General features: G+C 36.7%; 2 protein-coding genes and 3 long non-coding RNA genes across 8 annotated transcripts in view; 4 read left to right on the top strand and 1 right to left on the bottom strand.

Annotated features, from left to right (window-relative positions):
• LOC124458064 overlaps positions 1 to 6694 on the bottom strand; it is a 61759-nt gene extending 55065 nt beyond the window's left edge. The window contains exons 1-9 of one of the 3 annotated variants that reach the window (XR_006952976.1): positions 6486 to 6694; positions 6159 to 6277; positions 5887 to 6006; positions 5559 to 5681; positions 5303 to 5405; positions 5014 to 5205; positions 4867 to 4939; positions 4597 to 4799; positions 3976 to 4051 (exon numbers count right to left, since the gene is read on the bottom strand). Coding sequence is in view for 2 of the 3 variants with exons in the window: in XM_047008170.1 (XP_046864126.1) it covers positions 1172 to 1200; positions 3976 to 4051; positions 4597 to 4799; positions 4867 to 4939; positions 5014 to 5205; positions 5303 to 5405; positions 5559 to 5605 (723 nt within the window). In the remaining variant the exon portion in view is untranslated. Of the gene's footprint in view, positions 1 to 1045; positions 1201 to 3975; positions 4052 to 4596; positions 4800 to 4866; positions 4940 to 5013; positions 5206 to 5302; positions 5406 to 5558; positions 5682 to 5886; positions 6007 to 6158 lie in introns of those variants that run through there. The other 2 variants (XM_047008170.1, XM_047008169.1) reach the window with 2 other exon arrangements.
• Positions 6669 to 7337, top strand: LOC124458067. The gene is made up of 2 exons (XR_006952978.1): positions 6669 to 7020; positions 7112 to 7337. It is a non-coding gene; the product is annotated as an uncharacterized LOC124458067 (long non-coding RNA).
• Positions 7338 to 7537: 200 nt separating this feature from the next.
• Positions 7538 to 8783, top strand: LOC124457322. Its single transcript, XM_047007595.1, has 5 exons — positions 7538 to 7582; positions 7718 to 7867; positions 8256 to 8439; positions 8560 to 8717; positions 8775 to 8783. The coding sequence occupies exons 1-5, from the start codon at positions 7538 to 7540 to the stop codon at positions 8781 to 8783; spliced, it is 546 nt and encodes a 181-aa protein (XP_046863551.1).
• A 45-nt stretch (positions 8784 to 8828) lies between these two features.
• LOC124458068 lies at positions 8829 to 9787 on the top strand. Of its 2 annotated transcripts, none has more exons than XR_006952979.1 (4): positions 8829 to 9003; positions 9075 to 9098; positions 9240 to 9479; positions 9553 to 9787. It is a non-coding gene; the product is annotated as an uncharacterized LOC124458068 (long non-coding RNA). The 2 variants fall into 2 exon arrangements; XR_006952980.1 differs by having other exon boundaries at positions 9078 to 9098.
• A 121-nt stretch (positions 9788 to 9908) lies between these two features.
• LOC124458070 lies at positions 9909 to 10941 on the top strand. The gene is made up of 2 exons (XR_006952983.1): positions 9909 to 10110; positions 10218 to 10941. It is a non-coding gene; the product is annotated as an uncharacterized LOC124458070 (long non-coding RNA).
• Positions 10942 to 14813: the final 3872 nt, after the last annotated feature.

Genomic DNA, 14813 nt, shown 5'->3' on the forward strand with positions numbered 1-14813 from the left:
AATATACTGCCAAGTATCTATTTCAAGGACGTTTGCCGATATGTTTTGATTGAAGAAAGCAAGTTCAGTCACGCAAGACAAGCCTGCATCCTGTGCCGATTTAAGTTTGCCATCATATTCGTCATATTCAACCGCTTTTTCATGAAAGCAAAAGCATTCAATCGTTTTTGCCATAAACTCACAATGGCCGCATTTACAGCAACTGAGTGAAGTTTTACGCCAACTATACATAGCTTCAAACTCCTCGTCTATCTGATCATCTACTTCGCTCGACGAAGAACTTTCTGAGTCAGAATTCTCACTCTCTACAAATTTATCTGGCATTGGCTCAAACATATATGACTGAACCATAGCATCTTTGTTAATATTTTCCATTTTGAGTGCTGTAACAGCAGTGTAAAGTCCCAAACTTTGCGTAATAAATGAGAATGCTTGTCAATTTGCAATATAAACAATATTCATCAGCGACAAAGTCTCCCTGTTGTGACGTCACATATGAAATCTAATTATTTTGGCTGCTCATTTCAAGATGGCGGACAGCCCTTGAAATAAGCAAACTTTCATTCTAAATTGCGCTTTAAATATATATTTTCAAACCGGAAAAATAATGTTTTACGGAATACTAAACTGCAATGAATGATATCGCGACATGAAAAAATATATGTCCCATGTCCTTTAAATAAAATATTGTTTCGAAGATTACCAAATTTTTTGTCGCAACAAAAATACAAACACCATTTCTACAAGTTTGAAAATTTTCGCTATCCAATGAATAACGCTATGCAGGCTTCGTAAACCAGCCCCTGAATTAGAATAATTCTAGAATGAATATTATGAAGGCAAATTTTTTTATACTAGGTTCCATTGAGGCCCTCTCACCGACAACATTGTCAACTATTGCGCAATCAAGTGTCTTTGCCTCTACAAACGGTAACTAAGTTTTTCAAGTTTACTTTTTTGCGTTTTTTCAATGTTCAGCTATGTTCATAATGCTAAAAACATATTGCAAAGAAAAAAGAACTGTTGATCGGGTTGCTGTTGTTTTAGTTTCCAGTTGTGCTTGAAAAGTGTGTAATGGCAAAAGAATTAGAAAAAAAGGAATCCTTTCTTTTGAATCATTTTTTTCTAGTTTCCAGATCACTTTTTTCGCGAAAAACCTTTCGCATTATCATCAGCTTGCTATCAGCCATATATGAATACCTATTTGTATAAGAAAGCAAGTCACAGTGGTTTTTCAATGAACTTCTTTACTACCTCATCATGCAATGTGTTGGATATATAGTGTATAGAGTGTATATAGCCTATATAGTGTATACAGTGTATATAGTGTGTATAGAGTGCATAGCCTATATAACGTGTATTGCTTATATATTGTGTGTATAGTAAGAATGTATCAAAAAAGTATATTATGGTAAAAAGTTCTTTGTAACAAGACGCGCGCGGTACAGGGGTACAGCTGGAAAAGAAAGTTTCAAAAAATGCAAAATGTTATAGCAGTGAAATATCTGCTTGTAAAAGTCCTACAAAACAGGCCTGGCGCACGAAAAATTTTCATTTAAAAGAAAATTTAATTATCCTGAGTCAAAATATGGAGGAGGTTGTGCAAGCTATCTTAATTGCAAGCAATTTGAGGGCAAGCGCTGGCCAGCGCAAGATCTTTAAAACTGTTGCGTCAAAAAAAAAACACTAGGACGCCAACAACCAACGTGCTATATTCCAGGTGTATCAAAAAAGTAGACTCTTGGAAAATATTTTCTAAAATAAGACGCGCATGTGTATTTTAACGTTCTCTGGTACAGCTGATAATGATTTATTTGCAAATTGAATAAAGTACAATATGAGATTAAGAAGCCAATACCTAAGGTAAGTGAAATGCGAAAATTCAAGTATTCATAATTTGCTAATAATTGCGAGATATTAACTTGGACCACATATTTTCTAATACAACGCCATATTGATTCTCACTACTTTGGGGCTCCGGGAGTAAATTTGCCCGGCTTCAACTTTTATGTCAGTTGCACTATCTAGTGTATTATTAGAGCTGTGGTTAAAGCGCACCTCTTCGTCGTAAACATCTACTACTTACAGCCTGGAACTGACATGCACAGCAAATCACAATGTACCGATGGCGTCATGTTTGATGCACAACATTGACAGTAAAGATGCTCAGATTTGAATGTAAAAGTATTAATAAACATTTACAAAAGTTGAACGACTCGTTTTTTAAGTTTGTTCATTTTTTGCAAGAAATTGACGTTAGTTAAGACCTTCTGATGCACGATGCTCAGCGATTCATTCCAAAATAGCTTAGATTACAAATGAAAAAATTTCTTCAAATATTGGGCTTGAGGAGCGCAGAAAAATAATTGAAAAGCCACCGCAAAATTGCGACAAACTTACTGTGCCCAAACTCAATGAGCTTATATGGTCAAGCCTTAAAAATTTTCCATCGTCAGCGAGATTTGCGCACCGCAGTTCTACAAGATTCTAGTGTGTGTGTCGCAAGTTCTCTTTCAGTTACTGTCGATGACCAATTAAAATGCTGAGAGACAAAGTCTTGCCGGACTTTCGCGCCATTACGACTACGCTCTTTGATGCCGTTACCTTATTAGTGCATGTAAATTTTAGAGCTGTCATACAAGCGTCGACGTGTAGGCCCACCCATATTTTTCCCCATCCCTTCTCCTCCACTCTAGCCTTTGTACCAATACTCGTGCTCTAAATACTGGTCAATTCATGTGCAGTACTCTCTCTCCTACAGTTCCTGCACTCCTCGCTAATGACTAATAGAATTTTATTTAAACTTCGATTTAAGGTAAGTCTCGTTTAATTTCCAATTTTTAACAAAGTGAGACACCTAAGGATCACACACTTGAATGTGAGAAATGATTAATACAGCAAAGTTTGATCATAGCATGACCTTAAGATGGACTCTGTTTTTAAAATTACTACCAAATAATTGTCAGATGACAAGGATTGTTTTGGCCAAATTTGGTCTTAACAATGTTCTTCGTTGTGCAGCTACATTGCAATGAATGAAAAAGTGTCCCACTTTGCTCCAGATTATGCTAAGATATGACGGGAAAAGCGACGAAAGTGTTTTATGGCTAATGACGAGTCACGGTTTTCTAATATGTCTCATCAAAAACAATTGATAACTGTTGATGTAAATGACAAGTTTTAGCTCTACAAGCTGGATTTCTTTGTATACGATTCAAAAATAAAGTTTGAAGTATTAATTGCAATTCTAAGAAAAATACCAACGTTTACCAATACAAAGGAAGATAAAGAAACAAAAACTCAAATTAAAGTGTTGAGGAACGAGTTTCGCTAATCGGAGCGCACATCGTCATCTTTGAGAGATAAGCAGTTTATAAGAAGACAGACATATTAAAATAGTCTTATCACTTCAGCACTTTCAGTTGGTCCGCAAGCTTTGCTTTTATTATTTAAATCTACAGCTTGGATCGTGAATTGAAACACCGACGTTAGAGCTCTACTGTTGTAAACGTATTTTTTTTTGTCGAATTCAATTTCGGTCTATTCCCTTATGCAGTGAACGATTCTGACGATGAACTTTTGATTGAAACTCAAAAAAGAGCCGATCACCAACCGTTGTTGGAGTGATTTTTAATTTAATAAGCATGCATAAATATTGCACACAAAAAACAAACTTTTGTTTCTTAGAATCTAGCTTGGAAATATTTGAAATACAAATACTTCATCGAAATTTCAAATCAGAACATGTTCAAACCATGTTTTAACAATTATAGCTACTTAGCTACGAACAATCACCCATAAACCGGAAAAACGGCAAAGTTAATTCTCGCTACCTTCGGCAATCTTTGTTGTGTATTTACGACAATACTAAATACACGACGATAACAACAAATGGGGAAAGAATAAATTGACCCGATTTGTCAAAACCTTAGAAAGGGAAAATATACAACAGGTGCATCTAACTTCGAATCCTACCTTCCCTGCCAGCCAGCGAGAAGTTCTGCACGACCAAGATACGTTTTGAAATATTCCTTATTTCCACTTTTGCATTCTACAAAATTTAATGCAACATTATAGGAAGCTCATAATCGCACCGAAAAAGAAAAGAGCCAACTGCCTAACCATAGCTCAATATACGTGTATACAGTGTAAAAATAGATACGTGTATACGTGGAAAAATAGATTGGTCAAAATGACAAAAAAAAATTGGTCATTTGAATGCACCTGAGAAGAACAATTTTTATAGGTCAAAACAACCAATTCCTAAATTGGTCAAAAATACCAAAAAACAAAAATGGTTAAATTTACCAATTTATTTGACCAATTTTATTTGGTTGTTTTTACCATTAAACAAGCATTTTTTTCAGGTGCATATCCATGACCATTTGACCAATATAGAGGATCCTTTTAACTAAGCTAAAGAAAATCAATCACACAATTAGAAATAGCACATTTTTTGCAAACACAGAATACTTAAAATCTCTACTACATACCATTAATTAACACTACAAAAGTTTTCTACTTTATAGAAGAAATAAAATGATCGACAAAAGTTGGCAATTGAGCCAAAAATCAGAAAAAGAAATGAAACCTTACTTCAACTCCCTTGGTGTGTTTGAAAAAAGGGTAGTCATGCAGAAGCTTCCAAGCCCTTGTATTGTTCACCAAAATGTCTCTACGCCGATGAGCAAAGGTATTGTTCATCAACACATTGATCTTGCTCATGTCTTGCGAGCCAATATTAAACATTTCAACCAACTGCTTTTGTTGAATTACAATAGCTGCTTCTGTTTCACCTTCTGGAAGAGAATTGCAAGCTGATTTCTTACTTTTCCTACCCGGTTTTCCCTTTGGGCCACCGCATACTTTGCTTTTGAGCTCGGGATGCTCTTCTTTGCATATTAAGGACTCGGTCTGCTATTTTGTTTGCCCATAGTTGCTGGAAAAACAAAACAATGACAGTACTTTATGAAACTGAATTATGCAGCAATATAATTGATTTTTTTAACCTACATGACCAGAACCAAATGATCCCTTTAAGAATGGATACTTTTGAATTAACATAAGAGCAATGTGTTTTCTTTCATGAACAGTTGGCGATTCAGTATGTGCCAAAATTGAAGAAGTTAATTGCCTGTTTAATGCATTTTTTTCATTTGGATTTAGTTCCTGCCTTTTTAATGCCTCCTCCACTGCTGGTTCCCACTACACACAAACAGCATGGTTTAATATGATATGGCAATCTTTATTAACATATATTAAGCTTGTAGTGTGTAAAAAACTAAGTTTTAATGCTACTTACTCTTGTTGGCAAACAAAACTTGGACAACCAATTGGAATTGTTCACATTAGCTGTCAAGGGACTCCTTGGAACATTGTCCTTGCCATGTCTCTCTGGTCGAATGCTCTTAAAAAATAGTAAAATTCAACCTTAACATACAACATAAAGAAGTAAAGAAATAACGCAGCAAAATATTTATGAACTTACATACATTGTATATTTATGAACTAGCATTAGAACAAATATTGTATACAAATAATGGCTTCAGCCTTCATACTTCATCATTTTGATGATCAGCTGAAGTACTAAGAACAATGTCTTCATTTACATCCAAGTTGATGGTTCTTATGTGCCTTGAATAGATGTGGGAGTGCACTGTTCAAGCTGATTCTGACAAGCCCTGTTAATAGAGGATTGAATCATAAATTCTACATACAGTGACTCTTCATCAAACATAATACAACATAACTAAAGCATAAACAAACAAAACAATATATAGCAAGCAGACTAAATGCTTTTAAGCTATTTCATGCAAAATGGGAGCAATGGTTCATCTGGATCCACACAATTACAAGACAAACAAGTCAAGCTGGGTTGCTTGATACCTCATCATGATTTTCTTGATGATCAGCTGAATTACTTGGAATGTCTGGATTCACATCCTTGTTGATAGTTCTGATGTTGTTGGAAGTGACACAAGAGTGTGTTGTTGAAGCTTATGACCCCTGTTAATAGATGAAGCCTGAAATTTTACTTCTGGTGATTTTATAACGACACAATCAAAGCACATGGCAGTAAAAAATATAATCAACAAACCAATAACAAACCAAGTATTTTGAAATATTTTATGTAGAAAACCTGTAAGGCTTCAATTTACCTTTTGAGTGACGTCATTCCAAATACACGTAAACTTCTTGTGAAGTTTTATTCGAGGAATCATCTGATATATATCATTTGGTTCTAAATTGAAAAAATCCTCGCCGTCGACTTGATTAGCTTTAAAAATATAAGAAGCAAAACGTCAATGAAATTACGTTATTGCTGTTGGTATTCTCTAAAAGCGCTCGACAAAATCTGCCTGCTAGCAAAACGTAAACAAGGCAAGTCATCTATAAATCTAATTTTGAATTATTTTCTACACTAGATTTATGCACGAGACAACAACCCTCACACATGCGACCTACATTTCAGGATGAGACAATACCTTTAAAATCTTCGACAATTTCATCCAATTTGTTGTTTTTCAAAAAAAGAATAATGCCAGCGACGGATGATTGTTTGTTGATTTCCATTTTGCCCACAATACAAGAGTTTAAACGCTTAAATGCACTTCAACAAAGCACAAGAAGTTTAGAAACACGCCACGCGACTACATACATCGGCAACAGGCAGTCAGGCACGTGCCGCTTTGCGTAATGGGATGTCAAGTGGCCAAATCGACCAATCGCCGCAAGTTCGCAACTAATTGGACAAAGAAATGCACTTAATGACACTTAATATTGATCTGATTTTACTCATTCATTGCTCTAACAAACGGTAACGGTGTTGTCACTTGACTAGTGACGCGAGAATATTCGTAAAAGTTCAATTAATTATGCCACGATTGTGTTGTCAGGTATGTGCAACGTTTTTTCAACGTCTGTCGCTGGAATGTTGCATCATTTGGTCGCTGTTCATAAACACGATGCCAGATTGCATATTTCTGCGAAGTGCCGGAATGTAATTCAACCTTCGCTAAGGTAAGCTTTTGATTCTTGATACGACACTGCATTGTTTGTTATTTATTAAAAATATTTACTTATTCAGTGCGTTCACGGATTTGTTGTTTAGTTTAACTCTTACAAAAGTCATCTTAGAAGAAAGCACGCCAATGTTGACTTAAACTTACGTGATCTGTGTTGCGTTGAATCAGCGAGTAGCACTCACAACAATTTTTGTCCTGATGAGGATGGACTTGAACTCTTAATTGATGAATTCAACAGGGAAAATGAACTTGATGACTCTGTTCAAGCAATGGAACACAAAAAGGCCCAATTTCTTCTAAAAACAAAAGAAATCAATCTGCTCACACAAAAATGTGTGGATAACATTGTAGAAGAATCCACTGAACTTGTCCAAGGAACAGTCAAAGCAATTAAACAAGGTTTGCAAAATTGCTTAGAGAAAGCTGGATTAAATTATAATGATGTGTCAGGTCTTGATGAATTATTTGATGAAGGACATGCTATCTCAAATCCATTCAAACATATTTCTACAATGTATAAACAGAATGCTTATTTTGAGGAGCATTTTGGCTTAGTTGTAACTTTTATTTCTATGTTTTTGACTGTTTTTAGAATGTTAAGAGTTTTTGGATAAAGTTTTTTAAGATTTTTAACAGATTTGAGCCAGCTGCTCTTTAGTGCTTGTTATGCATAATCATTATTTTAATTGTAGCAACTCAGACGAATTAAACTTGGACACAGAGTTGTGAAAAGACGTTCAAGGACTGTGTACAAAGAGGTTATTAAAGATAATGAAATCATGTACATACCACTGCTTAAATCCTTGGAAAAAATGCTCAATGTAAAAGGAGTACTTGAACAGGTCAGATTGTTAATAGCATGGTTGTGTTTTTTTTGTTGGCAAGTTTATCAAACTATGACAACTACATCTTTGCAAGTACCCATATCAATAACAGGGTTGCAAAATATTAATACATGTTCTATGTATAACCATCAAAGGAACTTTATGTGTGTTTTACTGTGTTAGTTTCCATGAAAGCAAAAACAATGATGACATGCATTTATTAAAGCACATTTCCAAAAATATATTCCAATTATTTCATGAAAATATGAAAATAGCCTGATTTTAATTTGAAATGTCTGATGGTAGGAAGGCACCCATCTTACCACCAGACTATTCCATTGCTGGTTAATAATAAATTTAATTTATTAATAAATTTAATATTTTCATTCTTCGATTTCAATTTCAGCTAAACCATGGTCATCTTCGGCAACATAAACATGATGATGTGATTGAGGATGTTTGCGATGGCCAGTATTTCAAAACCCATCCTCTGTTTTCCAAGGACTCAACTGCTTTACAAATCATGCTTTACTATGATGAGTTGGAAATTGCAAATGCCCTTGGTAGTAAAACTGGAAAGCATAAGTTAGGTAATAGTTTAATGACATCATAGTGACTAAATCAGTCACTCAAATGTAAAAAAGTGTATGAGCAATGAAAGGCTGTAAGAAGCTTTTATTACATCATATGCCATTATTTCTGTATGACAGGAGTTGTTTACTACACAACTGGAAATATTGATCCTCGATATCGATCCCAGTGTGATAACATTCACCTACTCATTATGGCTACAGTTCCAATTATCAAGAAATATGGCATTGACATTCTTTTGGAGCCTTTCATGACTGACCTTGAATACCTTGAACAAGTAAGTGATCCTATTTATTGTTTCTTAGCTTATTACCTGTTATTGATAATTGTGCAGAGTAAGTAGTTTGATAGAAATTGCTTAAAGTTAACTGTCACACTTCTTTTTTGAGGATGGTGGTCACCAGTTCATTGTTATAGGTGAACCTATGTCATTTTCTGGGACTATTGTGTTGGTTTCTGGAGACAATCTTGGATCACAACTCATGGGTCGATTCAAAGAAGGTCCAGGTGCACATTTGAAATGCCGGCAATGCATGGGGACCACTGAACAAATAAAGCAGAAGGTATGTATGTTTATGATAATACATTATTAACCTGTATCAACATAGATTAAATGTTTTATTATGTTTTTTAGCAGACCAGGAACATACACTTTAAAGTAAGTCTTTCAGTTTTTAGACAAACATTTTACACTTCGAACTTGTGCTGGTCATGACCGCCAACATGAAATGATTGAAGAAAACCCAGAACTGAGTAAAGAATATGGGCTTTGCAGAAGATCAATTCTTCACAACTCTAGGTATTTTCATGTAGCAGATGGCATGCCAGGTGATGCAATGCATGATATACTAGAAGGAGTACTTCAGTATGTATGTAAAGAATTGCTGAAGGACTTCATATTTAAAGAAAAATTTTTAACAGTGGAGCAACTTAATGAAAGAATTAATTCTTCATTATGGATATTTTAATGATAAAAACAAGCCATCACCAATCACCCGGACAACTTTGAGGAGTGAAAACAATAGTTTAAAGCAAAAAGGTAGGGTGTAGTGATTGTCACGAGCATTAATACCATCACCCTTGATTTAAATGATTGGTTTTTCTTTTTATAGCAAGACAAATGTGGTGCCTTTGAAAATTCCTTCTTTTAGCTCTCGGCAGTGCCATTTCTCAGGATGAAGAAAAGTGGATGCATTTTCTGTTGCTCCTTAAAATTGTTGACATTGTTTTTTCACCAATCACAAACACTGATGAACTTGCCATCCTGGAAGGATACCTGAAGGAATTTTTGTGGAAATTCACCCAGCTTTATCCTGGGCTTTCAATTATACCCAAGATCCATTACTTGGTTCATTACCCAGCTCATATTACAGGTATGATTTTGCTGGTTTGTATCTTAGTTTATAAATAAAAATATGGTATGTAACTCAAAATGCATGTAAAAATTACATCATAGGTTTCCCTCTAGCTAACACGAGTCCTTGATTTTTTCAAATTTGGGCCAATGATTCGGAGCTGGTGCATGCGATATGAAGCAAAGCACAGTTACTTTAAAAGATTGGCTTCATACCTTAGAAACTTCACTAATGTTGCACTTAGCCTTGCTGAATGACATCAAACCAGAAGTTGCTATCTAAGAAATCAACCCATTGCAAAAAAGCCTCAAATTGGTAGGATTTTTTTGAATAGATTGATTTTAATTCTAAAAACAAAGAGGTCAATTTTTAGTAACCTCTCTAGTAAGATGATAAATTGAGGTTTGTTTGTTTCTCTTTAGATTCTGCAAAAGAAATTGTTGCTAAGGATAGTGAACATTATTATTTGCTCAAAGAGAAGGAACCTAACTTAAGTGACATTAGTATTTTGTCAAGGTAAAGTACACATAGTGATTATTTTTATTACAGAAGATGGTGACTATTGCGAGAAAAAATTGCTAGTACTTTATAAAATGAAACCATGGCTGAAATCTGACTCTTAGACAATTTTAAATCCAACCCAGATCCATTATGCGCTTAATTTGCGTCTTAGTAAGCATAAGCATGTCAGGGCCGTCAAGGTCTTTTTTGGTAAGTCGTATAGTCAGTGCGGTTCCTTCTCTGACTGCCTTTGCCAGGTTATTTTTCTGAGCCGTTGAAAGTGTAACACCGTGAACTGTGTAGTTATTACGTCCACCACCTTTAGCAGCTGCGCCACTTTTCCTAACTACACCACTACCAGCAACTGCTTTTTGCGTGCTGCCGGTGATAGCACCTGATATAGCTGCTAGGCCTAGGGACTGTAACACTTTTGGTATGAGTTTAGTGACCGTAGGTATGAGTTTTCCAATAGGATTTCCAATAAAGCTACTTCCTTCTATACTCTTTACCCAGGAAGATAAATACCAGCGCCTTTAAATTCTTGAGTGATTCCTCGCTCCATGGCGGGTCTGAGAGCTTCAACAAATATTGCGTTATTAATGTCCGACATTTTTGTGCACATGCAAAACAATTTGCGTATATAAACAGTCGAAAATTTTTTTGTTTTTTTAATCTTATAAATTATTTTTAAATAATAACATATCACATCAGACAAACAGTCTAAACGATTATGTCCATTTTACCGTTTATCCCATTAATTCGAATAAATCGTTCGTTAAGCACCAAGCAGAACATGTTATACGCATTGCTGCCACCAGCATTGCGCTACGAAAAGCTTGCTTCAAGGTCCAACGAATTCTAATGTTTGCCTCTTTTTTTTCTCAAAACATCCGCATGATGACTTACATCGAAATGGTAAATAGGAAACAGGCTTGCGAAGTGTCCTAAGCTTACTTGAGAGCCTGTATCTGGATCGCTGTACTTCATTGCAGCGTCTTGAAACATCATGTAGGCTCTGCTGTAATTGCTGTTAGCAGCTGTGTAACTAACATCAAGCTCTTTTTCAGGATACTTTTGAGTGTTATTGATCTCAACATAAATTCGACTTAAATTAGCATGCTCAAAGACATGTATAGTTTGTTCTTGATTGTTAAAGCGTCCAGCGTCATGGAAAGCCACAAAGATGTGACTTGGTAGCTCTTCACTACTGTTTGTTGTTACAAGCCACGATGCAATGACCTTATAAGGGCCAAATCGTTTTTGGTTATACGACTTTGCTCGAAATACAGCACACGTGTGTATCCAGCGACCAACCTGCTTTCTATCATAGTCTGCACTTCGATTGAAGGCCTGATGTAAGGAACCCAAAGCGAAAGATGATTTATCGTAAATTTTCCAGCCCCAACCCCATTTGCTCTATGAAGTGTGTTTTCAGCAGTGTCGCAAGTAAGGTTCAAAGTAAACTTTACACCTAAGAAAGCCGAGTCAATATCTTTGACGAAGCCCAAGATGTCGGCAAGAGGAAGCATCATGGTGACGTCTTTAGCACCGGCGCAAAGCTGGCGGCGAGCAGCAAACATAATGTTGAAGTTAGCGTTTTCTGTTGCGTTAAGATCTAAGTGAAAGTGTTGGCGATAGAGGGCGCCAGTCACACCAGTAGCATTAGGCACACCAGCAGCTGGAAGCAGCTGAGCGTTGGTTCTGTTCACAAACTTATTAGGATTAGCTGCACCAGTCCCAGTGTCGCGGTACCAGAAAATTCTTGCAGCAGTGCTCCTGGAAGAATCGTCCGATACAGTCACAAGCTGCATGATAGTGTTGGCAATTGGAGCAAACTGATTTACCTCTTCAACAGTCTTTTTGTTAACTTGGAGCTGAACCGTTTGAAACAGGCTCCCGCCACCATTTGCTAGAGCGACGTTGTCGTCGTTATTATAATCAGCGCCAGCGTTTGTTACTACACGACCCCTAACCTCAAGGACGGCTCTGTGAAACCACAGAAGCATGTCATTCTCTTCGGTATTTATATTAACATGTTTCTTGTCGTAATCTTGATCACGGGGAGCAATTTTTGCGTACTGAAGACGCTCAATAGAGTGATCGACAACAGGCTCGTCAAAGAGTCGAAGTGCAGGAGATATGATGTCCGTACTCATTGCTATAGTTTTGTACTTCGTACAGTATACATATATCAAAAATTTTTTGTCTGCTATTATATCATAAATAATCAATTCAGCAGACATTTTTAAGCGTACATCATACCATTACCAGAAACTAAGTTTCTTAGAATACCTAAGTCTCGAGAAGTCAGCTGTTGCTTAGAAAGACTTTCAGCGCGCGATACTAGCGCTTTTCTAGCTTCTGAAGTCCCAACCAGCTCATTAAGTTTAGATCTAGCTTCTTTTGTTAAGGCGCTGCGAACTTTTTTTGCGCGCCTTTTTGCGCTACTAATACCAGCTCCAGCCCCAGCACGAGCCACTGCCACTGTGATTTAGCGTTCACGTAATTTTCACGCAGATCCACGTAATTTTCTAGCCACTCCTATAACGTCCCCTCGGGCAAGATCGGCAACAAGACTGCTTACGTTTTCAGGCGAGAACTGCTCTTTTGCAGTCGATATAACAGCCTCTTTGGCTGCTGTAGCCGTGTCACGAATTGCCTTTTTACCAGCCGCCACAGCCACATTCTTGATTTTTGGAGCAAACTTACCTACGCGAGAGTCTAAGGCTGCAGCTGCGGACTTCCCCGCACTAAATAGCGCACCCTTTGCTTTACCAGTAAGGCCCACGAGATTTCCTATCAATGACCCCCCCGACGAATTTCCGACGCACTATACCACGTCTACTTGCTTCAATTATCATTATTAAGTATATTATACACAGAAAATAAGCTGTTGTCATAACAACAGCTTTGAATCGGAATCCGCTTATGAGCGTGTATAATCACATTTTCGGACGGATGTTTAAAGTGTAAGTTACTTGCTCACCATTTAAATCAATCTCATTTCCAGACTGATGAGTGATGTTCATTTGCACTCGAGTAATAAGGCTAGTTTCTACTACTGTTAAATAGGTCGGTGGACTAGAACTTATTTCCAACAAACGTCCTGGTCCTTGGTTTGGAGTAAATGATTTAATAACATCACTAGAATTCCCGTTTACTAAACTTGAATTAATAAGCGAGCAGTGAATATGGATCTTTTGTACATCTGTAATGTTAATTCGATTCTGACTTAAAGTCTTTCCTCTAGTAATATCACCTTCATCCACAGCAAACCCAAAATAGGGCCTAAGCTGTTATCTGTGTCAAAGGAAACTACAAGATCACCTTTAACAGTAATCTCAGATTTAGATGTGGGAGTATTTACTTAGAGCACAAAGGGTGGATCACGTCTTGCGGTTTTCTTGTAGACGGTAGCTCTTGGTTAGCTGGAGAAGCAGTTTTTCTTGTAGACGGTAGCTCTTGGTTAGCTGGAGAAGCGGTTTTTCTTGTAGACGGGCCGATAGATTTTCCAAGATTTTCAAATTCTACCTCGTTCATAATATACCTACCAGCCTCCAACCGATCAAGTGTATTTGAATTCTCTATAGCCTTCCGAGATGGTTTGTCTTCTGTTAAAAGGAATAGATCATTTAGCCGTTGGGCAAGCTGCTGTTGAGTGTCCTCAACCGCTTGACTGACTTCTTGAAACCCTTCAATTTCTTTGTCTTGTTTTTTGTTAATAGCTTCTGCTACAGATTTTTCAGCATTAACAATTGGTTCAGACGCCCTTTCATAGAATTCTCCTTCGTGCTGTCGAGATACTTTGAAATCAACTTGGCGCCGCTTGAGTTCCGCGCGGTTTTTTACAAGCTCTTGGACTACTTTTTCGCGCTCTTCCATAGATGCAACTGACCTGAACATACTTGAACTTCAATTTAAGATGGATGAAGTGTCTTGTCACACAAACATTAAAATGTCTAACGCAGCTGAAACTTCGGTTCATGAATTTAAATCAACAAACGATCTCTTTCGCCGAGCAGTAGAAGTATACTTACGACAAAATAGAGAGAAAAATTTTGAATACATCCGGCAAAAAAGCACCACGCCCGTAGTGTAAAACATCATAGAGGAAGTGAAAAACAAAAAAACGACTAGAAATTCCAGTGGATGTGTATACTCAAGTTGGTACTTCAGTCACTGGGAAAAGAGTTTCAGATTTGACCAATGTCGCGATGTGTGAAAAAGGTGAAGCAGATTCTTCTACAATCACCATCGAAACCGCTGGATTCTACCGAATATCATTAAGTGGAAAATGTTTTACAAGTGCAGGGGCGCTACGAGTACTTCAAACTCCTAGCAGATTACTTGTCTTAAGTAAAACAAAAACACATCGTATTGATGATATTAACTCTGAATGTAGCTATAGTGATTTTATAGATGTAGACTTACCTGCGGATGCAACATCAGTTGTTCAACAGATGGGAACTGCTAAAGTAATTATCACACTCACTATAGAAAGTATAATACCCGAACAT

Source organism: Xenia sp. Carnegie-2017, unplaced genomic scaffold, assembly GCF_021976095.1.
Source record: "Xenia sp. Carnegie-2017 unplaced genomic scaffold, XeniaSp_v1 HiC_scaffold_6, whole genome shotgun sequence".
NCBI classification, from domain to species: Eukaryota; Metazoa; Cnidaria; class Anthozoa; order Malacalcyonacea; family Xeniidae; genus Xenia; species Xenia sp. Carnegie-2017.

Excerpts from the sequence above, each read along its gene's own strand:
- LOC124457322 (XM_047007595.1), top strand. The coding sequence starts at position 7,538 with ATGTATAAACAGAATGCTTATTTTGAGGAGCATTTTGGCTTAGTT. Across the intron at positions 7,583-7,717 it reads AGGAGCATTTTGGCTTAGTT|CAACTCAGACGAATTAAACT; the intron begins GTAACTTTTATT and ends TTTTAATTGTAG. Across the intron at positions 8,440-8,559 it reads AACTGGAAAGCATAAGTTAG|GAGTTGTTTACTACACAACT; the intron begins GTAATAGTTTAA and ends TCTGTATGACAG.